The sequence below is a fragment of the Triturus cristatus genome, chromosome 8 (assembly GCF_964204655.1).
Source record: "Triturus cristatus chromosome 8, aTriCri1.1, whole genome shotgun sequence".
Classification (NCBI taxonomy): domain Eukaryota; kingdom Metazoa; phylum Chordata; class Amphibia; order Caudata; family Salamandridae; genus Triturus; species Triturus cristatus.
The window spans coordinates 1,539,965,076-1,539,992,533 of record NC_140591.1 but is presented as its reverse complement, the minus strand read 5'-3'; the positions used below and the strand labels follow the sequence as shown (position 1 = coordinate 1,539,992,533).

Here is a 27,458-nt window from a genome sequence, read left to right as displayed (position 1 = left end):
GTCGTAGGCGGAAGGGGAGTATGTTCCAAGTCTTGGCGGCGAGGTGGGAGAATGATCTGCCGCCGCCGGTCGCTCGTCGGATGCGGGGAATGGTGGCGAGGTCAGCGGAGCGAAGGTAGCGGTTCGGGATGTAGATGGTGAGTCGTTCGTTGAGGTATGCTGGTCCGGTGTTGTGGAGTGCTTTGTGAGCATGGGTGAGGAGCTTGAAGGTGATCCTCTTGTTGACGGGCAGCCAGTGCAGGTCTTTCAGGTGGGCTGTGATGTGGCTGTGGAGGGGGATGTCAAAGATGAGGCGTGCCGAGGCGTTCTGTATGCGTTTGAGTCGTTTCTGGAGTTTGGCTGAGGTTCCCTCGTAGAGGGCGTTGCCGTAGTCCAGCCTGCTGCTGACAAGGGCCTGCGTGACCGTCCTTCTGGTTCCGGTGGGGATCCATCTGTAGATCTTGCGGAGCATGCGGAGGGTGTTGAAGCAGGAGGAGGAGACGGGGTTGACTTGCTGGGTCATTGACAGCGATGAGTCCAGGATGACCCCTAGGTTACGTGCGTGGTCAGTGGACTTCAGTGCAGCTCCCAGTGCGGCCGGCCACCATGAGTCGTCCCAGACGAAGGGGTGGATCCGATGATGAGGACCTCTGTCTTGTCCGAGTTTCAGGCGGCTGTTCTTCATCCATTCGGCAATGGCCTTCATTCCTTCGTGGATGTTGGTTTTGGCGGTGGTGGGGACCTTGGTGAGGGAGAGGATCAGCTGGGTGTCATTGGCGTATGAGATGATGTTGAGGTCGTGCGATCGGACGATGTTGGCGTGCGGTGCCATGTAGACATTGAAGAGTGTCGGACTGAGGGACGATCTTTGGGGTATCCCGCAGATGATATTGGTGTCTTTGGATCAGAATGGAGGGAGGCAGACACTTTGGGTTCTGCTGGTGAGGAAGGAGGTGGTCCAGTCCAGGTCTTTGTCGCGGATCCCTACTTTGTGGAGGCGTGTGCGTAGGGTGTGGTGGCAGACGGTGTCGAAGGCGGCCGAAAGGTCCAGGAGGATGAGGGCCGCAGTTTCTCCATTATCCAGCGGTGCCCTGATGTCGTCGGTGGTGGCACTGAGGGCGGTTTCGGTGCTGTGGTTGCTGCGGAATCCGGATTGGGACGGGTCCAGGATGTTGTTCTCTTCGAGGAAGGTCAGTTGCCTGTTGACAATCTTCTTGATGACTTTCGCCGGAACGGGAGTAGGGAGATGGGCCGGAAGTTCTTGAGGTCCTTGGGGTCCGCCTTGGGTTTCTTGAGTAAGGCGTTGATTTTTGCGTGCTTCTAGCTCTCCGGTAAGGTGGCAGTCTCGAAGGAGTTGTTGATGATCTTGCGGGGATGGGGTGCGATGGTGGAGCTTGCTTTGTTGAAGATGTGGTGCGGGCAGGGGTCTGATGGTGAGCCAGAGTGGAGGTTGTTCATGATTCTGATGGTGTCGTCGTTGCTGTGGGTCCAGGAAAGCAGGGGGTCTGTGTGGCTGGGGAGCTGTGAGTCTGAGGTGCCGGTATCTGTCGGGGGGGCCTGGTTGTTGAAGCTGTAATGGATGTCTGCGATCTTGCAGTGGAAGAAGGTGGCTAGGGAGTCACAGAGGTCTTCCGATGGCAGGAGTTGGAGCTGGGGTTGGAGAGTTCCTGCACGATGTTTAAGAGCTCTTTGCTGTTGTGTGCGTTGTTGTCGATGCGTTCTTTGAAGGAGGTCCTTTTGGCAGTTCGGATGAGTTGGTGGTGTCTGCGGATGGCACTCTTGTAGGCTGCATTGCTGTCCGGTGTCTGTTTGTGGTGCCACTTCTTCTCGAGCCTGCGGCAGGCCTGCTTGGATGCCTGAAGGTCGGCGGTGAACCAGGTGGCCTTTCTGTTGGTGCGTCTGTTAGAGGGTTTCTTGATCGGGGCGAGAGTGTTGGCGCAGTCGTCGATCCATTGCCTGAGGTTGCGGGCGGCAGTGTCGGTGGTGTCAGTTGGTGGGTTTCGGGCGAGGGTGGTGTTTAGCTGGTCTTCGGTGACTTTGCTCCAGCTGTGGCAGGGGGGCCGTTGTGTGTGGTGGTGCGCGGTGGGCTTCTCGAAGATGAGGTGGATGCAGCGGTGGTCGGTCCAGTGGAGTTCGGTGGTGTGGCTGAAGGTGACGTGGTTGCTGGCGGAGAAGATGGGGTCGAGCGTGTGTCCGGCGGAGTGGGTGGGAGTTGTGACGAGCTGTTTAAGTCTGAGGTTGGCGAGGTTGGCGAGCAGGGTGGTGGAGTTGTTGTTGTTGGTATTCTCGAGGTGGAAGTTTAGGTCTCCGAGGATGATGTAGTCTGTGGACGCAAGGGCGTGCGTGCTGACGAAGTCGGCGATGGAGTAGCTAAACTGTGGCCAGGGGGTCTGTGGATTAGGTTCCAATGAGGGTGGTGTTGGGGTCGATGTGGATGTGGAAGTGCAGGTGTTCGGCGGCGCTGAGGGTGTCGTCGGTGCTGGTCGAGATTCTGAGGGTGCTTCTGTGGACGATGGCGATTTCTGCTCCGTTGACAATCCTCTGGCGAGGTTCCATGTTAAAAGAAACTTGGTTAAACATGTGAGACACAAACGGATTTGACATATAACAACATTGAGAAGCAGATCTGCAAAGCAGAGAAGCCAGGTTCCCATAGATAAAAAATCAGCACTGTTATTAAGAAGACATTACAAATATTTCAATTTCCTCTACTTATGTTGCTAATCTGACAAAACTGATTGATCAAATTCAAGCCACACCTGTAAATGTGCAAATGCACCAGAAAATTAGAAATTCCAAATATAATACTGTCATAACAAATTATGTCTTATACAAGTACCTTTTTGGCCCAAAAGTTTAGCTCCTTGTTCACAAGTTGGATGAGCTCAGAATGACAAAAAGGGAGAAAGTAAACAATTTCATTGATCCTTCCAAGAAACTCATCCCTCCGGAAGTGAGCCTACAAAGAAGAGAAAAGTAAAAGTCAGCATATGATTTGTTGTCTGCAACCGCTCTTCAAAATCAACCCGAGTTATTACAATCACTTCTGATCAATGGCATCATAAGCAGCAAATTAAATGAGATGATTCTTAAATAATAACAAAGGTAATGAATGACTACTCCATTTAATCGTTAAAAGCCATACCCTTCACATTATGACCTTAACAGGACTCACTTTCACTTTGAAGTACAGGACACTTTAGCCAGATGGCTCTCATATAACAATTGCTCTGTGAATCTAAGATGTGAACCAAAGCTCAACGTTCAAACTGGTAAATGCCATTACTTTACACCTGTGAGTGGCGTCTTCAGTAAGATCTTTAAAAAACACTTCAAGACATGCCTTTTTCAGGTGTGCACTTTCCTGCACCAATTTTAATTCCCAATAGTGACTGGCAGCATTAACCACCCGACAGCTGTATTAAATATAGAAAGGTGTTTGTGTGCATTTTTGCAATGACAAAATGAAAGGTAATGAAGAAGAGACATATTAAATCTACATTATGGGTAAATAAAAAACAGATTATAGAGTACACATCATTCATTATCATGGTATTGCCTAAATAATAAGGGCCTGATTCATAAAATGTAAACTTACACTTTTGTTTACATTTACAAATTGTTTGGTATTCACACCGGTATGAGTTTAATTTTACTAATGGTAATTTTATGAAAGTGGAAAATAAGCATTTGTGACAGAGACAGCACACATAAAAAGATAGGCCAGTAGTAAAATTACTATTAGTAAAATTAAACTCGTAGTTTGTGAATTCCAAAAATAAACAAACAAAATTGTAAGTTTATCTCTGTAAATCAGGCACTAATTTGGTAATTGATGTACAGAAATACAAACTCTTACTTTTGGGAAAAGGAGTAACTGGTTCTTGAATGATGAACATTTACAACAGTGCAAAAATATAACTATTTATGAGTTACTTTTGCATATACTTTGCCATGGAAGGTCCAAATGGACATAATGGCGAGTAATTCCTTAATTGCGTTTGGAACCCTCATCAGAATTAACATATAGTAAAGTGAACTATCTATACTGCTTTTACAGCAGGCATACAAAGCAATAATCCCACCAACTTTACTGCATGGCCACTCACTGTGCTTGAACCTTTTTTTATCAATGATAAAATTGGCGAAACAGCTGAAGATGGAATTTGGTCTCCTCCCTTTTACAGTGATCAAGGCATTTCATGTTAAATTAGGCCTACAACCAATAAATGCAAAGGGACAGGTTTTATCTATATATTTGTTTTGGAACTTACTTAAGGACACAGTAAAAACAATTGGAGGGGCATGATTTTTGGAATTTTGTAAGGGAGGTTTAAGCCACTTTAGAATTTTTATCAAATAATCTGCAAGATTTAGCAATTAAATATGACATTGAACTAACTTTATAATTGCGTTGTCCTAGAACAGAACTTTGCAGAGTATTACAAGAGAAATTGCAATACACTGGCCAATAAATTCAACCTAAGAGGGTACCCTAACAGTATTATAACTACAGCTCTGGAGAGGGCACATCTCAAAGACAGGAATTCATTGCTCACTAGTCAGAAATTATCCAACAGTACCAAAAGATCTGTCTTTGTTTCCAAATTACTAGGAGTCATCTCATCAAGAGAGCAGTGGTAAAACACTGGCCGATGTTGCAAATTGAAGATGATTTTAAAGGCATTCACAATCATTTACCCCTTTTTGCATATCAAGGGAACAAAAAACCTAAAAGAATGCTTGACCAAACCAGTCAAACTACAAAAAGGTCCAATTCATAAAGGAACCACCCCACAATTGTGGACATTGTAACAATATCATAAAAGGCAACACCATCATGCATCCTGGTCAAGGTACCATCAAGCTACACATTGCAGATACTTGTGATTCTAAAAATGTTGTATACATGCTGAAATGTGAATGTGGAGTAGTGTATGTGGGGAAAACCGAACGAAAGGTGAAAATAAGACTCACTGAACACAAAAGCAACCTTCGTGATCAAAATGAGAAATCTACAGTGGCCTCTCAATTTAACAAACATAAACCTAATATAAGTCAATTGAGATTTTTGGTGCTAGAAACTATTCTTACACAGGAGGGCAGAGACAACAGAAAACATCTACTACGGCCAGATCTCAGTTTTTACCTTTAACCATCAGATTTTTTTTACCAGTATGATCATTGTTATATTAGAAAATTGATGATTTTGTTTAAATGAATATACTTGCTTTCGTTGCACATTTAAGTTGCCACTTTTTCACATTCAGTTTTACAATTGTTTTACTTTGTTATTCTTTAGGTTGAACGGTTTGATATATATCCTGTTTAAGATGGCACTGACTTTTTATTACATTTTAAAAAAAATGTAGTCCTCTTTCTATTTCTTATTCACGGGGTGGTTACGCTTCTAACTTAATGCTTTAAATGGCACAAATGAGTTTAATACGCATTGACTTGGGGAAAGTATCCGACATGGATTCACCACAAGACGTGGGTGTTTATGAAACTTATGGTAGGTGAACTCTACTTAGAAGCTTGCATGAATACCTTGTATGCGGTCAAAATAACCAGCACCGTGACTATTGGTTGACATGGATTGTATACTTCGGTCGGCTTACGCCTCACTTAGGATGGTTTTCAGTCTTTGAAAAGGGTTGTCACCCTTTAATTTAAGGCGTTTATTGCAGCGCAGTTCATACGATCTGACTCACACGAATTGGTATAGACGTATGAAGCATGGAGTAGTTTAATCTCATGGGCAACACTCTCAGTGATCATGTCTTAACACTCGTTTTGCTAAGGCTAATAGTGTCAGTCATTACCTACGGCACGCATGAATTCTTTGCCCCTATATCACTGGTGGCACTAATGGTTACTTTATTTTTATCACTAATCAATTATTCCTTTGTTGGGTATTATCTTATGGAACTCACGGAAACGAGTTATATTGTTTCCTGAACTGATGCGCATGTTATTAGTCTCACATTAACTATAATCTTTAATGTGGCTGTGTAATTTTTGAAGATTCGAATAGTTGATTTTCAGTTTTTCATATTTTTGGACATTTTCCCTAGATGAAGCGCTAGTCCAGAAATACATTGGGATTCCTATAGAATGCACTGGAAGAATTTCAATCATTGTGTGATGTTTCAACACAATGAACATTAATATATTCAAATTCGAATAAAAGAAAATTGACATTGCAAGAACGGATTGATTAGAAATATAAAAACAGTACTTATTATTTGAAAAATTGACAATTGGAGTGCAAAGTGTAGACGTTGTTCTGTTCTAGGACAACGCAGTTAAATTGAGGTTCCGTTGATGCATAATTAGAGAATTTGTTTTTAAGACCTTTATAAAAAACGCAAAACAATAGTTGATTTAAATAGGGATGGTTGGTCTAAAAGGCAGAGGAATGATGACAAGGCAGCCAAATAACCTTGGACCATCCCTACATCACAGCTTTGGTGTGCTAAAGAAATAGCAAAGCAAGTAATGTTAAAGAGACGAGCTTTTAAAGGATCCACAGTGTGTTCAGAACACCAATTGACAAACTTGTTCTACCTTCTGGAATACACCTTTTGTGGCGTTACAGCGAGCAGACAGAATAACACCCACCACTTCCAATGGTAAATTTAATACACCCAATGTCCTTTCTCAATCTCTAGGAATGGAGGTGTAGGTTCTGAAGTTTCGGATGAAGATTCTGGCCCTCGACGGGGCAAGATGAAGCAGCCAGGCAGTAGTGCTTGGCAAACGTGTGCAAAGATACCCACGTTGCTGCCTGACCGATGTCCAGGACTGGGACACCCCAAGCCAAGGCCGTAGTCACAGCTTTTCCTCTGGTGAAATGGGCTCTTAATCCCTCAGGGGGCTGCATTTTAGCCAGGGCATAGCAGATCTTAATTATGAGAAAGACCCAGCGAGAGATGGTCCTTTTCTGCACAGTTCGACCCTTCTGAGCTCCACGTACCCCACCTGGAACTCTTTTGTGCAGTCAAGGTAGAACAACAAAACTCTTTTTGGGTCCAGGCGATGGAGATGCTCCTCTTCCTTAGAGGGATACAGGGAAGCAAAGAAGGTGTGCAGTGTGATAGACTGACCCAGATGGAATGGGGTCACAACCTTTGGCAAGAATGAAGCACGGGTGCGAAGCACCACCTTATCTGGAAAATACATCATGTAGGGAGACGTACAAGATAGCACCTGCAACATACTCACCCTCCGGGTAGATGTTATCGTTACTAGAAAGGCTGTCTTGATAGTAAGCAGCCAGAGGGGAACGTTGTGTAAAGGCTCGAAGGGAGCACACATAAGAAACGTGAGGACCAAATTAAGGTCCCACTGCGGCATAACAAAAGGCGTGGGCGGAAACAAGATAGCCAGCCCCTTCAAAACCTATTTACAATTGCAGACCTAAAGAGAGAGGCCGAAAAAAAGCAGATAGAGCAGAAAGATTACACTTAAGAGTCCCAAAGCAGAGCCCTACTGGGCAAGGGTTAAGAATGAATAGAAGAAATGTGGAAAGAGAAGCAGAAAGAGGGTCAACAGACCTTTCTGTACAGTATAATACAAACTTCTGCCAACGGCAGGCGTGTACTGTCTTAGTGGAGGGCCGCCAAAATAATGTTGCATACTCCAGGAGGAAGTTCAAAAGCCATCAACTGCCGCCGCTCAATCTCCAGCATGGAGGCGAAGAGTTGACAGGTTCGGGTGGAGGACCCTCCCCTGCTGCTGCAACAGAAGATCATCTCGAAGGGGCAGTCTGATCGGAGGATTGATATTCATTTTCAGAAGTTCTGGATACCAGACTCTCCTCACCCAGCCACAAGTATTACTTTGGCCTGGTCATTCCTAATCTTCTTCAGAACCCTAGGCAGGAGTGGTATGGGCGGAAAAGCGTACAGCAGGCCTGAGCTCCACGTGCGACGAAAGGCGTTACTGAGCCATTGCCGCCTTTGAAACTTCAGCGCGCAGTATTCCTTATACAATGCTTTCTCTTTGGAGGTGAACAGATCTAATCAAGGATCACCCCAGTGCTGAAAGAGACCTTGCGCCACCTCCGACTGGAAACACCATTCGTGATTTGCTAGGCATCGACAGCTGAGTTCGTCTGCCCTGGCGTTCAGAGAACCTACCAAGTGTTGAACCAACAGGGTTATGCTCTGCTGTTGCAGCCATGTCTAGAGACGTAGGGCCTCTCGACAAAGGGTGCACGACCCCACCCAGCCCTGCTTGTTGAAATACAACATGGCGGTGGTGTTATCGATGAACACCTGCACTAACTTCCCCTTGAAAGAGGGAAGAAATGCCTTCAATGCCAATCGAATTGCTCAAAGCTCCAACAAATTGATGTGAAGCCCAACTCTACCGGGGACCAGTGTCCCAAGATCTCCACCTCTCCCAGATGGCTGCCCCATCCTAGAAGTGACGCATCTGTCACAACTTGAGATCTGGTTGGGGAAGGGAGAGGCGTCTGCCGTTGAGACAATCGCGGTTCTTAAACAACCACTGTAGATCTCTCGCAGTTCTTTCCGAGATCTGGACCACGTCGGTGAGATTTCCCCGATGCTGCACCCACTGAAAATTCAAGTCCCACTGCAGAGCCCGCATACACCCTGACATGCTTTACCAATAAGATGCAGGAGGCCATGAGGCCCAGCAGCCTCAGAGTCAGTCTCACCGAAATCCAGAATAGAGGCTGAAACATCAGAATCATTACCTGAATATCCTGGACTCGCTACTCGGGAGGATAGGCCTGAAATTGCACTGTGTCTAGAACAGCCCAGATGAAAGGGAGCGTCTGAAAAGGAGTCAGGAGTGACTTCGGCACATTTATAGAGAACCCCAGCAAATGCAGGAGGGTCGCCTTAGTCTGAAGGTGGGGGACGACAGCCTGAAGCGAGGACGCCTTCAACAGCCAGTCGTCTAGGTAGGGGAAGACAGACACCCCTAACCTGCGCAGATCAGGTGCGACCACTGCCATCACCTTGGTGAAAGCCCGAGGAGCACTGGTAAGGCTGAAGGCGAGCATGGTAAACTGAAAGTGCTCGTGGCCTACCTTGAACAGCAGGTAATGCCTGTAGCCCGGCTGGATGGGGATGTGAAAATACGCATCCTGCAAGTCCAACGCTACCATCCAGTCTTCTTGGTCTAGGGCAGACAAGACCTGAGCTAAAGTAAGCATCTTGAACTTCTCCTTCTTGAAGAAGAGATTGACGGTCCGAAGTGGGCCGCAACCCTTTATTCTTTTTTGGAATCAGAAAGTAGCGGGAATAACAGCCACTGCCTAATTCTGAATCCAGGACCGTCTCTATTGCTCCCTTGGCCAGGAGAGCTGTAACTTTCTCTTGGAGCAATTTTAAAGGATTCTCCGCGGGCCGTTCTTGATTTGGCAGAATGGGAGGAGGAAAACAAAGGAAAGGCTGAGAACAGCCCTCATGAATGATCTGCAAGACCCACTTGTCTGATGTTATAGACCTCCAGTGGGGGAGAAGATGATGGATTCTCCCACCAACTAGCGTGGTGTGGTCTTGCAGAGTGAGACTAGGAAAGCTTGGAGGCTGCAGCTGCGGAGTGCAGGGTGGCTGACGACTTCTGCCTTCCATTCTTTGGACGGAATGGTCCACGTCCCTGCACAACTTATGAAGTCTGCGCAGGACGGTGGCTGGGATAGGGGTGAAGCGTCTGGAACCCCCTTCTGTTTCCACGAAAGAGGCGAAAGCTAGACTGGCCACGAGGTGTAGAAAAGAAGCCCAAGGATCTGGCCGTAGCTCGAGAGTCCTTGAACTGCACTAGGGCAGAGTCTGCCTTCTCCCCAAAAGACGGGATTCATGAAACGACATGTCCATCACGTTTACCTGGAAATCGTCCGAGAAGCCAGACGTTATAAGCCAGGCAGTGTGCCACAAGGCCACTGTTGATGAAGTCGCTCTGCCCAGCGAATCAGTCGTCGTGTCAAGGCCACACCTTATGGTGAATTTTGCTGCATTTCTCTCGTCCTTAACCGTCTGAGGGAGCACAGCCCAGGCCTCCTCTAGAACTTGTGGCAGCACTTGCACAACCATCTCCCAAAGAGAGTGGGAGAAACGGCCCAATAAGCATGCTGTATTCACAGAATTCAATGCCAGGCTGCAGGAAAGAAACACATCTTCTTCCCAAGTGATTCCAGCGTCGTGGATTCCCTATCTGGAGGGGCGGAAGGGAACGCGCCCTGGGAGGTAGAAGCCTTAACCACCAAGCTTTCATTGGTGGGATGTTGGCTGAGGAACTTTGGGTCGCATGGAGCCGAGCAATGGCGGCGTGCAATTGTCCTATTCACAGGAGCCCCTGTGCTAGGCTTGGACCATGTGTCTAGAATGACATCAGTAAGTGCCTCATTCAAGGGCAAAAGGGGTTGAGAGGTGGAAGCCCCAGGCTGAAGCAATTCGGTCAGGAGATTAGTCCTGACCTACACAGAGGGCAACTCCAGTCCGAGGACCTCAGATTCTCTCTTAACTATCATGGCAAAGGATGCCCCCACCTCCATAGCAGTATCTGGGGAAGTGTCCAGTCCACTGGCCTTCCCAAGTTCCCCATACCAGTCCATCTGCTCTTCTGAAACATCATGGTGTTCTAAAGGATCCACAGTCTCCTCCCAATCTTCTCCCGTGCCTAAAACATCATCAAAATCTTCAGGCGACAACATAGAACCCCTGGGTTCTATAGACGAAGAACTCCACGTCGAGCACTGCTGTTTCGACTCAGTGTTGTCGGGATGGGGCTTGAAGGCACCAACTTCAGGTCCGATGCCGGGGAAGGTGGCGATGGCACGACCGGCACCGTCCCAGATCCAGGATCAAATCCCTGAGGCCCCACCGGTGCCGTTGCCGGAGCCTATGGCATCAAATCCGATGGGGCCCCTTCTGACCATATGGGGACAGAGGGCTCACTAGAGGGTTCGGTCTGCTCAAACACGCAGTGCATGGCCTCGTAAAAATCTTTAATTTGAGCGGGGGTCGCTCCGGCTCCTGGTTATGGAGGGAGGCGCAAAGTCGACCCTGGCTACGGCTCCGCAGAACTGTGCCTAGAGCGTCGGTGCTCCTTACATTGTTCGTCGACGGACAACAGTTGAGACGAAGACAAAGTGTGCTTGGACTTCTTTTTCTTATGCCTCTTCCCCGAGTGTCGTGATGATTTCGAGTGGGATGAAGAAGACCTGGGGCTCTGGGAGCGGTCTCGTGACCTCCGCTTCTTCGAACGAGACCGGGACCTCCGTGGAGTCTCGTAGGATGGTGTCGACTGCCGGGCCACAAAGAGCTTCATAGCCCGCTCCCTCAAGGCCTTCGGAGCCCTAGCCTGACAGTCCGAGCAATACTTCGAGTTGTGGTTGCGCTTGAGACACCAGAGAAAGACGAGGCGGAGGTCGGTTACCAACATCATGCGGTGACCGGCACCACACGGTTTAAACCCTGTCTTCCTCAAAGACATCCTCGTACACAAAGAAAAATGACAAAGTCGACAAAAGTTGAAAAAGGCCTGTCAAAAAGCAGCAGAGGGGTATCTCTCCTCCAAATCGGATCTTAACTGGCACGGAAAGAAAAGAACTGACGTCTGCACGCCTATATATGTGACAACAACATCATAAACGATGCCGACGACATCACACGGAGCTGAATGGAGCCACCCGACAGCGAGCGCAAAGGGTATTCCTCGAGCAAAAGTTTCCGGATTCAGCTTGTCACCTGGGAAATTCAAAGGTAAGGAATCTGCAGCTAGAAGTCTCTATCAAATACGGGAATACAAGGATTACCGATCTTCTGAAATAAGCTGCTATCACTGCCATCGCCTTTGTAAAGATTCTAGATGCAGTAGTTAGGTCATAGAGAAGTACTGCAAATTGGTGGTGAGTGGAACCTACTACGAAATGAAGGTACTTCCTGTGCGGTTGCAGGATCAGTACATGTCAATATGTGTTCTGGAATCCAGTGGCATCATTCAGCCTCGATCTTCCAGTGCTAAAATCCTGAGGTATAGACCACCTGTAGGAAGCTGGCTCTGCATATACTATACCAAATTAAGGTATAGCGTGAACAGAGTCCAGTGGATCCCCAGAGGCATAGCAGAGGCTAAATTAGATAATCACTAACAGCTCTATTTGTGGTAGTGTGGACGAGCAGTTAGGCTTATCAGGAGAGTGTGTTAAGAATTTAATGTATTCACTCAATCAAGACTGATGTCACACACTCCGAGACAGAATTCAGACCAATTAGGTAAAAAAAAAAAGGTATACTTATGGTTTATTTATAGTATCAAGAAGGACTTGGTACAAGTAAGTAATTAATGCTTTCAAAATGCACAACTGTCAAGGAAATGCAGCTGTTCTTGTAATTGTAACAGATACAGGTTGATATCACTTTTCAGAATACTTGGCATTATTCTTTGATTACTTTCAGATTACGTTACAATAGTGCTCACTTTTACCCATACATTAGCAGTTCTATATAGAACACTTTCTAGATCCAACATCTCATTCTATGAGTCCCTGATGATATTATTTATCTATGTCTTTTTATAAATTGTGACTGTAAGTACTTTTATGATCTTATGTGTAAGATCGAATAAAGGATTTTGATTTGACTTGAGTCCCTGTGGTAGGAAAACTGGTTATCGAACTCGGAGGTAAGTATTGGACTTACAAAGTTGAAGTTTCAGTGTTAGGATCAAGGCTCAAGTGGACACTCTAGATGCACCACCGGCAGCACTGTTGATGATATTTTTTATCTATGTCTTTTTATAAATTGTGACTGTAAGTACTTTTATGATCTTATGTGTAAGATCGAATAAAGGATTTTGATTTGACTTGAGTCCCTGTGGGAGGAAAACTGGTTATCGAACTCGGAGGTAAGTATTGGACTTACAAGGTTGAGGTTTCAGGGTTAGGATCAAGGTCCAAGTGGACACTCTAGTTGCACCACCGGCAGCACTGGGGCGGCCTGATTCAGAGTGTAGGGGCCCAACGTTAGCCAGCGGGCTAAGGGCCTTTGGATGGGGTCTGCTGGCAAGCAGGCCACTTGGGTGTGGAAGCAAAGCTCCTAAGGTTGCGGTCGGCACTGCAGGGGCAAACGACCGACACAAGAACTATACCAGCCACGGCACCAAGGCAGCCAGGTGCAGGATGTAACGCGGACATCGCGGTCCCTGGGCTTCTCAGTCGAGACCATCAGTTTCGGAAACTTGCAGGCTCGGTTGGGAGGACTTCTTGGAGGCAAACAAAGACTGGGAGGGCGACTGGAGATCTGGAAGGAGGCTTGGACACCGTCGGTTGGGCTACCCAGAGCCGAGAAGGCGTCGAGGGCTGAGGTGTCTAAGGCGTTGGTTTCCTTAGGCTGCGATCGGTCGCGGTTGGCATCAGTCGACCAGATGCGGTCGGACTTGCTGGACTGCTTCGGTCAAGGGAACAGTTTTCTTACCGCCTTCGGTCGGGGGGCCCTTGAAGTAAAGGCTGCAGGTTTCGCGTCAAAGCTTGTCGGAGGTCAGGGGTCCCCGGATCCCAACTTAAGATCGCTGGGGAGAACTTCTTTGGAGTATGGGGCCACTCGACCTCGGGCCGTGGCAGCCAGGTGCAGAATCGCAGAGTCCTAACTCTGACGGTTTAGTCCTTGGCTTGAGCAAATCCTGTGCTCACGGGAGACAGAGTCTGTTGGTTGAATGCAGGGCAGGTCCTCCGGGCTCTGGGGACTGCTGCTGCAGGACACGCCAGTTTCTTCTCTGGAGGCAGGTCGTGGTAGGGACAGGCCGATTGAGCTGGAGCCAAGTCAGTTGGTATCCTCGGTTTCTTCCTGGGTTAGCAGGCTCTTCAGTCCTCCTTCTTTCTCTCACCAATCTAAGGAGGCAAGGTTCAGGGTCGCCCCTAAATACTAAATTTAGGAGTGTTAAAGGGTTGGGCCCAATGGATCTCTTCCTTGGGGTTGGCACAACCCCTATTATGCCACCCTCCAGTGGAAGGGGGAATGCGCCTCTTCCTAATTGGCTAAGTCCCCTCATCCTCAGGATGGAGGGGACTGAAATGTATGCTTCATCTTGTAGGGGTGGGGTTGGCAACGGTGGGCACAATTCTCTTCCTAACTTGTATTTCCTGCCAATTCTCACGCCCAGGTGGGGGTCAGACCCGGTGGGAGCCATTTGCCAGGGGCAGCAAAAGGCAGAGACAGCGTCCAAAGGCGTTAGGCCTTTGAAGCTTCCCATTTCATGAGCACAGCCCGTCCTGGGGGAGGAGGCATGACACCTCTATCCAGGATGGCCTTTGTTTCTGGACCCAGAGAGCGGAGGCCTTGTACCCAGGGGTCCAGAAATCTGTCTGATGATGGCAATGGCGGGTAGCCTTTCAGGAGCCACACCAGGGCTGGTCGTCTTTCATGGGCCATCTCTATGACGCCCTCTAAGACATCTTGCATTAAATACCACACTGGCATCAGTGTGGGTTTAATGTGCTGAGAAGTTTGCTACCAAATGTCCCCATTTTTAGTAAAGCCATTATGGAGCTGTGGAGTTCATAGTGACCAACGCCCAGACCATATACTCTTTATGGCTTTTCTACACTTACAATGTCTATTGAATGGACTTAGACACTGTAGGGGTTCAGGGCTCATGCCTCTGTATCCTCACCTTAGGACTAGTGCCTTTTGCAAGAGGAATGACTTACCTAGGCCTTAGGTACTAGATTGCAGGCATGGCATGCAGGGTTGTGTGCCATGTCGACTCTTCACTTTTTGCACTAAAGCAAGAAGCCTGCTGTGGCAGAGTTTGTAGGTTAAGGTGCAGAGCCCCTGAGGGTGGCACAATGGGTGCTGCAGGCCTCAGAGGCCTTCCTTGGTCACAGTGCCCTTGGTATCCATGGTACCTTTTACAGGGGGCTTGCCTGTGGCTAGGGACGTGCTAATTGTGGATACGAAGGTACAATTTTGGGAAAGAACAAAGGCCCTGGGAACCTGATTGGCAGGGTCCCAGGGAACATCAACTCGGGTTGCATCAAATGTCAGGCAAAAATGGGGAGGGTAACAATGCAAAGAAGGGGCACTTTCCTATGCCACCATTCTTTTTTTGGGATCAGAAAGTACTGTGAGTAGCACTCCTGCCCAATTTCCCTGTGGCACCAGCTCCACTGCTCTTTTGTGGGGAGGAGACTGAAGGAAAGTTATACCTTCTTTCTATTGTAGGATCTTCCGGTATGAAGTAATGTCCCTCCAGGTCTGGAGACAAAAGGATACTGTGCCTCCCACTGGTCGTTTGTGAAGCAACAAGATCACACTAGAACTATCTTCCCAAGTGGTTTGGGGAGTTTGGTGGGGTAGGGCAGAATTGAGTAAGAGGAGGAGAAGGAAGAGCTAGGTTGGTGCATTGACCAGCATCTAGATTTGCATTACCCCTGTGTTGAAACCCAAAGCCTATTGAGAATCCTTTCAATATTGTGGAAAATTTCTCCGGCGTGTTTAAAGGCCTAGATAACAAGCTGTTGCTCTGCTGGATTTAAATCTTTAAAGAGCAGAGTCTTACATCCAAAGAGTTTTGAACCATCAAATGTAAGGCAAATGAATGTAATTTGGACATTAGTAGAAAATCCAGACGTCAAGCATGGCAACTGGAAAAGATTGAAGATCCCATGGCTCTTGCTACAGTATCCGCTGTATCAAGCCCGACTGTATGATCTGTCTACAAGCTGCTTGACAATCCCGGATTAATTGTGAAAAATGACCATGTAGGTTATCTGGGACATTGGGAAAGCTAGAGTGGACCTATCCTAAGTTGCTTGTGTGTAACAACCTAACACGCAAGTGGCATAGAGCAACTTTGTTGACAAACTTCCTGCCAAGAACAGCTTCTTGCCAACAACCTTTATCGTTTTATACTGCCTATTAACAAGTGCTGCAGAAAAGGCACTGGCAGAAAATTGAGAAGAGCATGATGCTTCGACTACCAGAATCTCAGCAGAATGCTGACCGGATAAGAAGGCTGGAGCAGGCCTATACCTTTTGTCTATAATTCTGTTTACCACAGGAGCAGTAGATTCCCTTTTGCAGGCATTTAGAGCTGAGTCCAATAAAGTCTCATTGAAAGGCAAAAGAGGATCTACTGCGTGGGAGGTAAACTGGGGATCTTTAATTCAATTTTAGATTTGTCTCAACTGGGGTAAGAGGTGACTTTAGGGCCTCCACTGCCTTTTTAAATACTGTATAATAGCAAGTCCTGAAATTAATCAGTGTCCGAAGAAATAAAATGTTAAGACCTGTCTCTCCTTTTAAAAGAGGATCCTCTATAGTGTTTGAATCACTGCCAAATTGGCCAAAACCATTTGACGCAACTGGGATAAGCATCACAAGGAAACCAGGATCACAGGACTCAAAACCCACTGCCCACCTTATCTCGATGGCCTCCTTTGATCCATCACTAACTTCAACTCCTGGATCACCTCTTGCAGAGACACCCTGGCCCCGCTCAAGACCATCAACGAACCACAGACTAAATCTCAAGCCAGCTGGTGCACAGAAGAATTACGACTCTTGAAAACACCACTTGCAAATAACTAGCATGCAAATGGAGACACTACCAGGACCAAAATGACAGAAGCACTAACAGATCAGCTCTCTGGATATACCACCAGCGACACAGAGCCACCAAATGCTCAGCTATGACCAAATGAATTGAAAACAACTTCCACAACTCCAAGGAGATATTCACCATAGTAAAGGAATTCAGCTCCCCCACCATCAGCACCACGTCAGTCAACGGCAACTAAGGAACTATGAACCCAACCCTCCCACTACTTCAGCAACAAAATCAGCACCATTTACAACAACTTTGCTCCACAACAGGACCTGTTCACCGACACCGCCTCCTTACCCAAAGAGACAAGGACTTTGGAAACCGGGATTACCCATTGGTCGATCATCACCACTATGGAAACTGCCACCAACATGCTTTCCAGCCCCTTGGGAGCCCCATTGGACCCCAGTCCACATTTCATCTACACCAAAGGATTTAAACTCATCTGCAGCCCTCACACCAATACTTAACAACTCACTCACCACAACCATGTTCCCAGATGCCTGGAAACACAGCCCCATACTACCTCAACTGAAGAATTCTTCTGCAGATCCAAAGACTCTGGACAACTACAGACCGGTGTCCTTGCTACCATACCCGGCTAAAGTCATGGAAAAACTCATCAATAAACAACAAAAATTGCCTCCTGGATCCTTCACAATCTGGATTCAAGACGAATCATAGCACCAAAAACGCCACTGATGACATCTGTCTTATCACGGACAAGGGATACACAGCGGCACTCATCCTGCTCGACTTCTCTCTATAGTTCGACTCTGGCTCTCACCCCATCTTCATTCAACGGCTCCACAAAATTAGCATATGCAGATCCACTCTCTGATTGATCAGCACCTTCCTCACCTGATGCACTCTGTCAGACTGAATCCTTACACTTCTTCTGCCTTCAACATGATCTGTGGAGCCCCCCCCATGGACCCTTGCTTAGCCCTGTGCTCTTCAATGTCTACATGGCACCGCTCACCAACATGTCTATGCCCACAGCCTCAGCATCGATTTGTACAGTGATGACACCCAGTCAATCCTCTCCCTCCCCTATGACACCACCAATATCCAGACAGTATTCACCACCTGCATCTTCCAGGTTTCCAACCGGAAAAAGACTGCCTGAAGCGCAACTCCGACAGAGGTGGTGTACTTCAGAAAAGACAATCTGGACTGCGGCCTGGTGGATACTTGAACTAGGACCAACACTCATCCCATCGAACAAAGCTAAGAGCTTAGGGATAGTAACTTACAACCAAATTTCAGCATCTAGCCAGATCAACTCAGTTGCCAGCTGGACTATGGAAACTCAGTTTGTCATTGTCACTGCACAGCTCACCAAGAGACACCAGGTCATACAAAACAGAGCAGCCAGGCTCATGCTCAAACTCTCACCCTGCACTCACACTACCATGAAACCCTAGGACCTCCACTGGCTCACAATTTACAAACCTCCGGCATGCCCACATCCTGAGCATCCGGAGAGCCAGAGTCAGCAGGTGCGCATTCTGTTATCTGGCTTCCAAAGCCTGGAACAAACTCTTGTTGCTGAAGCCGGGTCTTTATGAGGTATCCTGGGCGCTCATACAGTCAACACATATACGTATTTAAGAGCAGGGTTTTTACGCGCGGTGCATTCAATGGTGGGAAGGTACACCCTACTCCCCTTGGTACAATCCTAAGATTGAAGAACAATGTCTAATGTTATGAAGCACAAGCTATTCAAATAAATCAACAGTTTAAACAGACGAGATTTCAGGGCTGATCTGCTGGTAAGCTTCAGTGGTCAGACCTCCTGCAAGGGATATAACAGCGTAGGAGGTCTGAAGGTGTTGTTGTCTTCTGGTATCGTTCTCAATATGATGGTACATCAGAAAACAAATAAATAAATGCACAGTGATGGCAGCAGTTTAGATAGCCAGGAGCGTGCCGGGCTCGATATAACGAGTTGCTTCTGTGATGCTGAAACGTGTCCGCTCAGTATAAACTGTATATACATTGAACAAACTGTTACTTTCTGATGGATACGTCTACCTTTAGATTCCTCAACTTGTGAGCATCCCTTGATAACAGCCTGGGCCCATAAAGTTTTCTTGAATAGCTCATCCGTGCCGGCAGAGGGCAGTGACTCAATTTCGACATCGGCATGTTTAACCTTGTGACATCACTGGAGGTATAAGTTGCCCAGCAGGCACAGCAACCGCAGTTCCCTTTTTTTCCATGCCACCAACGCGGCTTTTTACATTTTAAAATATCTCCTCTTAAGAAACTGGACTTAAAGCCCGGTAGAGATTGTGAGGGTCAGATGTCTGATCCTCATGATTTCTGCCTATAATGTTTAGGCTGTGGCCATGACACGCATTCGAAATGAAGGTAACACTCAATGGCAAGGGCAAAAGAAGTTAGGCAGATTTCTCATTCATGTTCAGTATCTCAGATCTCTCCTCCTCCTACGACTTATAGTATACAAAAACATTAGAAGAAGAGAAGGTAAGGAGAGAATGAGGTAAGTCACCCTAGTCTAGTCACACATCATATTACTCTTTGGAGCCAGAGATAGCAGCATTACTTCCAGAAGCGAAGCAGACAAAACCCCGCTCAGCGCCAGTCCCCACTCTTCAGAATCTGGCTTCAGGTGGTCCTCGCTCCTAACTTGAGTTTCCTGCTCCTGGGGCGGGTCCTGCATTCTTTTTTAACTCTACATTCAAGTTTAGGAACGTTATAGTCACTTCTGGATTGCCTTAGAGTCACAAGGGCTAGGCGGGGGTGGTGTTCAAACTCCCACCTATGAGTATTCCATCGGTGTCATTCGCTCCTTCCCCACCATTTAGGCATCAGCCTTCAGTTCTGCAAGCGCAACGTTTCCATAACCAGCGCCATTGTCCACACACCCAACGTTGGTGACCTTTGCGCCACTTTGTGCTTCTCCTCTGCCACCAGTGTCAAATTCTGACCTGGCGCCAATGGCGTCAATGTCAGCATCAAAGGTTCAGGACACTTCTTAAACTTTTTCTATTCCTACAGGGGCATCTCACGGATCTAGAAGAAAAGATTTTTAGAACCAATATAAGGTGGGAGGCTATCAAGCTAGTGTGACACCCCTTCCCAAAAGGGAGGGTCGTCTGTGTTTGGGCCGTATATGTTAGCTACGTGGCTAAGCTCCTCTCCCCTTCTCAGGTGTGTTATCAGGAGTCTACCTACTTCATCATGGTACTGTGATTCTAGAGTTAGCTTGGATCTTTTAGATACCAGTGTGATTACCCCTCATTTCTTCCCTTCAGCCGGTGAACAAGCCACCTGTGAGATCCAATTACCTTTCACTAGCCTGGCATCCCCCAGGGATAGTTTGGTTTCTTGTAGCAGTACCACATCTCCTTTAGTTTTAGCTAGGTAGTCTAAGATCTTCTTGCTTTTAATGGGGTGGTTGAGCCCTTTGACATTGAGGGATACAATCTTTAGGTCAGAAGCCAGGTTGAGATTGTTAGTGAGGGTCATTGTCTAGGGTGAGGCATGTCTGGTAAACCTAATCTATGCCCCCAGCTCGCGTTTGTGCTATCTCCTAGCCACGTACTGGGGGGTGGTGCTTTCCTCTTCTCCCCCCCTCTCCTCCCGCACGGCCACATGATGTGGGACGGGTGTCTGCCTTGTATTAGCAACAGTGTTAGGTCTCTCTCTTCTACCGGTAAGAGTACTCGGTTGAACCTTCTTGTCGAGAAAAATTGGAATAAAGAGGTGAAAGTGAAAAGAAAGACAGAGAAAAAGGAAAGCAAAGAGCTTAGTGACCCCCCTCACAGAAACATCATATGCTGGACGTGCAACGACAGGGTCGCCTTCCCGTCTCACAGGGAGTTGTTGGGTAGTAGTTCTGTGTCTCTATGATCCCAAGAAAGTCTTCATTTTCAGTTTCTTAGTTGTGCTATTTCTGTGTTATTGCCCCCGCCCCTATCCCTTGCCCTTGTGTCTTTATAGGAGAAAAGGATATGAAGATTGTCTCGGCTTCTGTGCATGATATCGGATATACAGATTGTGCCGCTTGTCCCCTTTCAGATTTCGGTGTCGGCTGTCGAGGTGGAGGCGCTGCCAGCGCCGCGGTGAGGTAGTTGCTGAGGTATCTAAAGAGGTAGATCATGCTGTTGCAGTGGGTGCTGGATGTAGGTGCTTGTGCAGGTTTGAGTAAATTTTCCCACCGCACAGGATATGTTCTCCTTTTTGTTGACTCTAGGGTTGTGAGCCTCCATCAGCTGTTGGTTGTTGATTGTCGAGGTCGAGGTGCCGGTCCGGTTGTGCTCGGTCTGCAGGTCCTTCGGCAAGACTACATGTGTACATTGAAGTTCTTTGCTGTACCTTGAGGTACCTTTGAGGTAGTTAGTAAGTGGTTGTTGAGGTAGCTAGTGAGGTAGACCATGTTGTTTCAGTAGGTGTTTGTTACGATTCTTTGTGCAGGCTTTGCTTCAATCGCCCCCCAGCTCCGGTGAGGCTCTCCTTTTACTGATTCCTGCTTGAGATATCTCCATGTCTTGGGCTGTTGGGCCGTCCAGGTATCTGGCTAGCTCATTCGGGTCGAAGAGGTGGGAACGCCCGCTGTCATTTATCCTGAATTTGGCGGGGCCAATAAAAGAGAACTGTATGTTTTTTTTTCTCATTTTATCGCGTAAGGACAGGAAGCCTTTTCTAGTATCCACCGTGGGTTTAGAGTAGTCCTGCGTGAAAATAATCTTCTGCCCATTCCATGTGATCCGGTGGTTTTTCCGTGCAAAATTGAAGATGGCTTCTGTGTGCTGTGATCTCAGTGGCTTGCAAATTATTGGGCGTGCCACGCTCCTTGTTGTGGATGTAAAGGTGGGGACTCTGTAAGCTCTATCAAGCTGAAACTAACGGTCACATTTTAGGTTTGTAATTTTGGGGACCATATCTTCGAGGAAGGCCAAGCATGAGCCCGTCGTGTCTTCCGCCCCCTCTGGGACTCCTAGGATTCTGATGTTCCCCCGCCGGTTGCCGTCTTTCAATTCAGCTGTTTTTTTCTGGAGAGTCGCTGTGATTTTTGTTAGAGATTTCCGCTCTTTGTTCACGTTTAGGTCCGTGTCCTCGATATCGCTTATTCTTTGTTCTGCTGCAGTTAGTCTAATATTAACTATATGCATGTCCGCCCTGACAGCTGCTATTTCTAGCTGTATCGCGTCTGTGGTTTGCTTTGTTGTCTTGGCCAGGTCATGTACATCCACCAGTTTTTTTAGGATAATCTCTAGGGTGCCGTTGATGTCTGGCTTCTGTTTGAGTGGTGAGTCGGATAGTACGGGTTCGCTCTTGTTCTTTTTAAGCTGTTGCTGGAGTCTTGCCTCACTCCCCGCCATTTTCGTGAGTTTTCTCTTTTCCTGGTGAAGTTCAAATTGCCAACTTCTTCTTCCCCCTGTGCCTGTACCACTGTGGGTTTGTGTTGTTTTCTCGTCTGTCTGCCGAGGATGTTTGGGCTCCACTGCTGGCCTACAGTCTATCTTCATGTTGTGCTCAAGGTGCTGGTTTTCCTATGGTTACACTATAGTGGTTTTACTTGACCACTTTTCTTGACCACTCTCTTCTGGTAGGGTTCCTTATCTCGTCCAGGAGCCGCCCGGGTCCGTATCATAACTTATATCCTCCTTGGAAGTGTACCTGCGCCGGCTATATCTTGTAATGGTTATTGGGAGCGTGCTCTGTTCGTGGCGCTTCTCTATTTCGGTTTCCTTGGCTTCCTTGGCTGTGGTTCTTTTGGGTGCTAGTTTTGGCTCCAGAGGTCTGCTATGTTATGGTCTGGCAGAGGCCCTCAGTAGGTGTGACAGGTGTTGGGTGTGCATGTAGCACGTTCTGCAACTTTCCACCCTCTGAGGGGGTTGACTGTCTGTCCTCCTGTCGCGCTGTCCCTCGATTTTCAGAACCAATATAAGGTGTGGGGCTGCTGCGTGGCTGTTGCGAGGCTCCTGTGTGGCCTCCTCCCTACACGACCCTAGGGTTCTCCCCTCTTCCTTTATTTTCTCCTTTGTTCTTTGTTTCTGTTCTCGTTAGCAGTCCCTCCCCTCCCTCTCCCCTGGCCGGGCTCCTGAGCTCTCTGTTTCGCACTGTGTCCCAGCTCTGGTGCCCCTCTACGTGCTACTTCTCGCTGCCGTCTCACTTCCACTGCGCTTATTGCATTTGCTGCATTGCGCCTTTTATTTACCCCACACGTGCCTCTATGTTTGTACTCACAGTAGTTGATTTAAAAGATAGCCGCTTTTCACAGATTTGGATCTTGAGCCTTCACATTCAGTCGAAAACTCTGCTCACAGGCTCCCCGGTTAAAATGGCGGAGGTGTTTAACTCACTGGTCTGTTTCGGTTTCGTTCCAAGTCCGCCATTACCCTTTGTCTTGCCGAGCTCCCGCTTTTACTTGGTGTCACCACAGCGCTGACGGTAGTCTTCACAAATGCCTACGATGCTTGTTGGCACGGGGTATTGGTGGCTCTGCCCTTCCGGTCTCTTGCGATCTCCCATGTCCTTGTGCCTTGCCGGTCACGCATAGCCTCCTTTTCCCCTTTACACTTTGTCCTGGCTCGTTACTGCCTACACTGCAGTCCTGTGACGCCTCTCACTATGCTGGGCCCTCCCGTGGCGCCTCTCAGCTCACAGTACTTGGCTGGGCAGCACGAAGGCTTAGTAGACTCCACGTCTTCCTGGTTTAAAAGATAGACGCTTTTTCACAGATTTGGATCTTGAGCCTTCTCACACAGCCGAAACTGCTCTCAGGCTCCCCGGTTAAAATGGCGGCGGTGCTTATCTCACTGCTGGTTGGTTTCGTTTCTAGTCCGCCATTACCCTTTGTCTTGCCGAGCTCCTGTTGGGGCTTGCCCTGCTTTACCCCGGTGTCACCACAGCGCTGACTGTTGTCTTTCTCAGTCGCCTACGATGCTTGTTGGCTCGGGGGTATTGGTTGATCTGCCCTTCCGGTCCTCTTGCGACCTCCTCCTTACTCTGCAACTTCCAACTCGCTGGGTTTGCTGGACTTGTCCTTGTGCCTTGCCGGTCGCGCGTAACCTCCTTTCCCCCTTTCCACTTTTGTCCTGGCTCATGGTGGTGGCGGGGGACTTTAACATGCCTCTGGATCATATACTGGATAGGCAGTCATCCTGCCAATACCAACCCACAAATGCACACATTACACTCAAGAATTTCTACTCCAAATTCAACCTTAAGGACCCATGGCGTCTCCAGCACCCGGACACTAGGGACTTTACATTCTACTCCAACCCACACAACTCATACAGCAGGATAGACTACATACTAATCACAGGACCCCACACAGATCTAATAGAACATTCTGACATAGCGCCTAGGTTAATGTCAGACCATTCATGTATCAGCCTAAAGCTGAGCGACTGCCATAACGAAGCCATACCCCGGAGGTGGCGGTTTAACAGCGATGTCCTAGCAGTCCCCGAGAAGAAAAAAAAGATTGAGGAGGCCATAATGGAATACCTGTGATACAATGACTCACCGGGGACTAGCACTACCACCCTATGGGATGCACTGAAGGCCACCGTCAGAGGCACAATAATCAAAATTAAATCCAAAATAAACAAAAACACAAACTCACAGCTGACTCAGCTCGAGCAGCACATCAAAAACCTAGAAACGGCCCATGCCAGGGGCACACATGATACCAAACTCCTAACAGACCTAATAAAAAAAAATATGAGTATAACAAGATCCTGAGTGAGAGAGCCGGTCTGTGGTTTAATAAATACAAGGCCATTAACCTCTGCAAAGAAAATAAAGCGGGGAATCTACTAGCCTCCTAACTGAAACATAAACATAGCCAATTTACCATCTCAGCCATCACAGACTTAAACAACAAAACCTACACAAGACACAAAGACATCCTCAAGACCTTTCAAGAGCTCTATCAGGAACTCTATAAAAAACGACCAGACCTTGGATCTGGAGGCATGCACAAAATACCTCAACAGACTTGATCTTCCACAGCTAACCAGTGCAGACGCAGAGAGATTAGGGCAAGAAATTAGTATCGCCGAGATTGAAATGGCGGTCAAATCAATGAAAGATAACAAAGCCCCGGGGCCGGATGGGTACACAGCCACCTTTTACAAGTCTTTTCTAGAGCAGCTGAAACCTACCATGAAGAGGGTGTACAATTACTGTGCGGAGAATGGGTCAGCATCACAATCCATGTCGGAAGCCAACATAATAGTCATTCCAAAGGAGGGTAAGGACCACTTGTCACCCAAGAACTACAGACCCATATCCCTTATTAATGTGGATTGCAAAATATATACAAAAATCCTATCAGCCAGACTAAATTCCGTCCTACCCAACCTATTAAGCAACTCCCAAGTGGGTTTCCTAAGGACCCGGATGTCTAACGACAACACCAGACTTCTCTGCCACATACTAGAACATACAGCCAAAAAAGCAGAGCCAGCTGGAGCTATTACCCTTGATGCCGAGAAGGCCTTCAACAGAGTATCATGGACCTTCCTGGAGCAATGCATGCAATCCTTCAATTTAGAAGAAGGATATATACGGAAGGTGTTGGCTCTGTATGGGGACCCAAGAGCCTGTATTGTGATTAACGGGTCACTCTCCGAACCACTTACGCTACAACGCGGCACTAGACAGGGCTGCCCACTGTCCTCCTCGCTTTTTCTGCTGGCATTGGAACCCCTGATCAGCGACATCAAGGCAAACATGAAAATAAAAGGGGTCAATATTAATGGCGTTGAAATAAAACTGGCCGCATACGCGGATGACATTCTAATTGTAACGGAGCAACCAAAGACCTCAATTGAGGCCCTGATAGACACCATAGAGGTATACTCAGGACACTCAGGATATAAGCTCAACAGGGATAAATCAGAATGCAAACCCCTGAACATCCACTGCACTAGGGACATTCTAGGGGGATTGGGCCTGACCTGGCAGACAGGGTTTATCAAATATCTGGGTATTCACTTTGGAAACTACCTCATGACCCTGCTCGCAGGCAGGTTGCTCCCCATGCTGCTGCACGGCTCTGCCTGTCTTTGCCTGCCTCACTGCCTGTACTTGCAATTGTTTTGCCTACACTGTGTTTTTCTTTCCTCCTCTGTGCCTAACTTGTTTTTCTTTTCTCTCCTCTGTGCCTAACTTGTTTTTCCTTCCTCTGTGCCCAGTCCTCCCGCTGACCCCCCGCCGTCCCTCGCACGTTTTACCGCCGCTGCGTCCCCACCCCTCTGCTCTCCCATTCGCCACCCCGTTCCCGCCTCCCAGCTACTCCTCCCATCCACCTCCCCTCATATGGAGGCCGCGCCGTCTGCGCCCGTCCGCGCCTGGACCACGCCCCGCGCCAGAACCCCTGACCCCCGCAAACGCCAGACGCCCGACTCCAGCACCCTCCACGCACTTAACGCCGGACGATCACGCACCTGCTGCTGGGCTGCCCCGAAGCGCACACAAGGACCCTTCTCCTGCCGGAACTGCAGCTACACCAGCATCCGACCCGCCAACCCACCTACCAGGAAAGAACCCAACTAACTCAGTTGCATCCTTCTCAACACTCGCTCCGCCCGCAAACACGCCATTGAACTCTGGGACCTTCTTGATGCAACCTCCCCAGACGTCGCCTTCCTGACGGAGACCTGGATGAACCCCTCCTCAGCACCCGACATCGCCATAGCCATCCCAGAAGGCTACAAAATCACCCGCAGGGACCACACCAACAGAGTAGGAGGAGGAATCGCCATCGTCCACAGGAACTCCCTCAGAGTCTTGACCAGCACCGATTATACCCTCAGCACCGCCGAACACCTGCACTTCCAGATCCACACCAACCCCAACACCACCCTCAGAGGAACCCTCATCTACAGACCCCCCGGACCCTGATCACAGTTCAACTAGTCCATCACCGACTTCATCAGCACACACGCCCTCGCCTCCACGGACTACATCCTCCTCGGGGACCTAAACTTCCACCTCGAGAACAACAACAACACCAACTCCACCATCCTGATCGACAACCTAGCCAACCTCGGACTCAGACAACTCGTCACAACACCCACCCACTCAGCCGGTCACACTCCCGACCCCATCTTCTCCGCAAGCCCCCACGTCTCCTTCAACCACACCACCGAACTCCACTGGACCGACCATCGCTGCATCCACTTCACCTTCCAGAAACCCACCACGCACCACCGCTCCCAACAGATGCCTCGCCGCCGCTGGAGCAAAGTCACCGAAGACCAGCTAACCACCATCCTCGCCCAGAGCCCTCCAACGCCGACACAGCCGCCCGCAATCTCAGACAGTGGATCGATGACTGCGCCAACACCCTCGCCCCATTCAAGAAACCCTCCAACAGTCACACCAGCAAGAAAGCCAGCTGGTTCACTGAAGACCTCCAGGCCTCCAAGCAAACCTGCCGAAAGCTGGAGAAGAACTGGCTCCGTGAACGAACACCAGACAGCTACGCAGCCCACAAGAACGCCACCCACAGACACCATCACCTCATCAGATCCGCCAAAAGGGCCTCCTTCAAAGACAGCCTAAACAACAATGCACACAACAGCAAAGAGCTCTTCAACATAGTGAAGGAACTATCCAACCCCAGCTCCAACACCAACGACATCCCACCTTCGCAAGACCTGTGGGACTCGCTGGCCACCTTCTTCCATCGCAAGATCGCAGACATCCACGACAGCTTCAACACCACCACCACCACGACAACCACTGAGACCCCCGCCCCCACAACCACCAGCCACACCAACCACCTTCTCGCCTGGACCAACATCAACGACGACGACACCATCAAGATCCGGATGGATGGTGTTCATGATCTCCGTCAGACCCCTGCCCACACCACATTTTCAACAAAGCCAGCACCGCCA

At 48.3% G+C, this 27,458-nt stretch overlaps 1 protein-coding gene across 2 annotated transcripts in view; it reads right to left on the bottom strand.

Annotated features, from left to right (window-relative positions):
* CLPB (ClpB family mitochondrial disaggregase) overlaps nt 1-27,458 on the bottom strand; it is a 1,140,376-nt gene that overhangs the window by 41,793 nt on the left and 1,071,125 nt on the right. For both annotated transcript variants that reach the window (XM_085623404.1, XM_085623405.1), the window contains one exon: nt 2,819-2,938. In XM_085623404.1, coding sequence (XP_085479530.1) covers nt 2,819-2,938 — 120 coding nt within the window. The remainder of the gene's footprint in view (nt 1-2,818; nt 2,939-27,458) is intronic.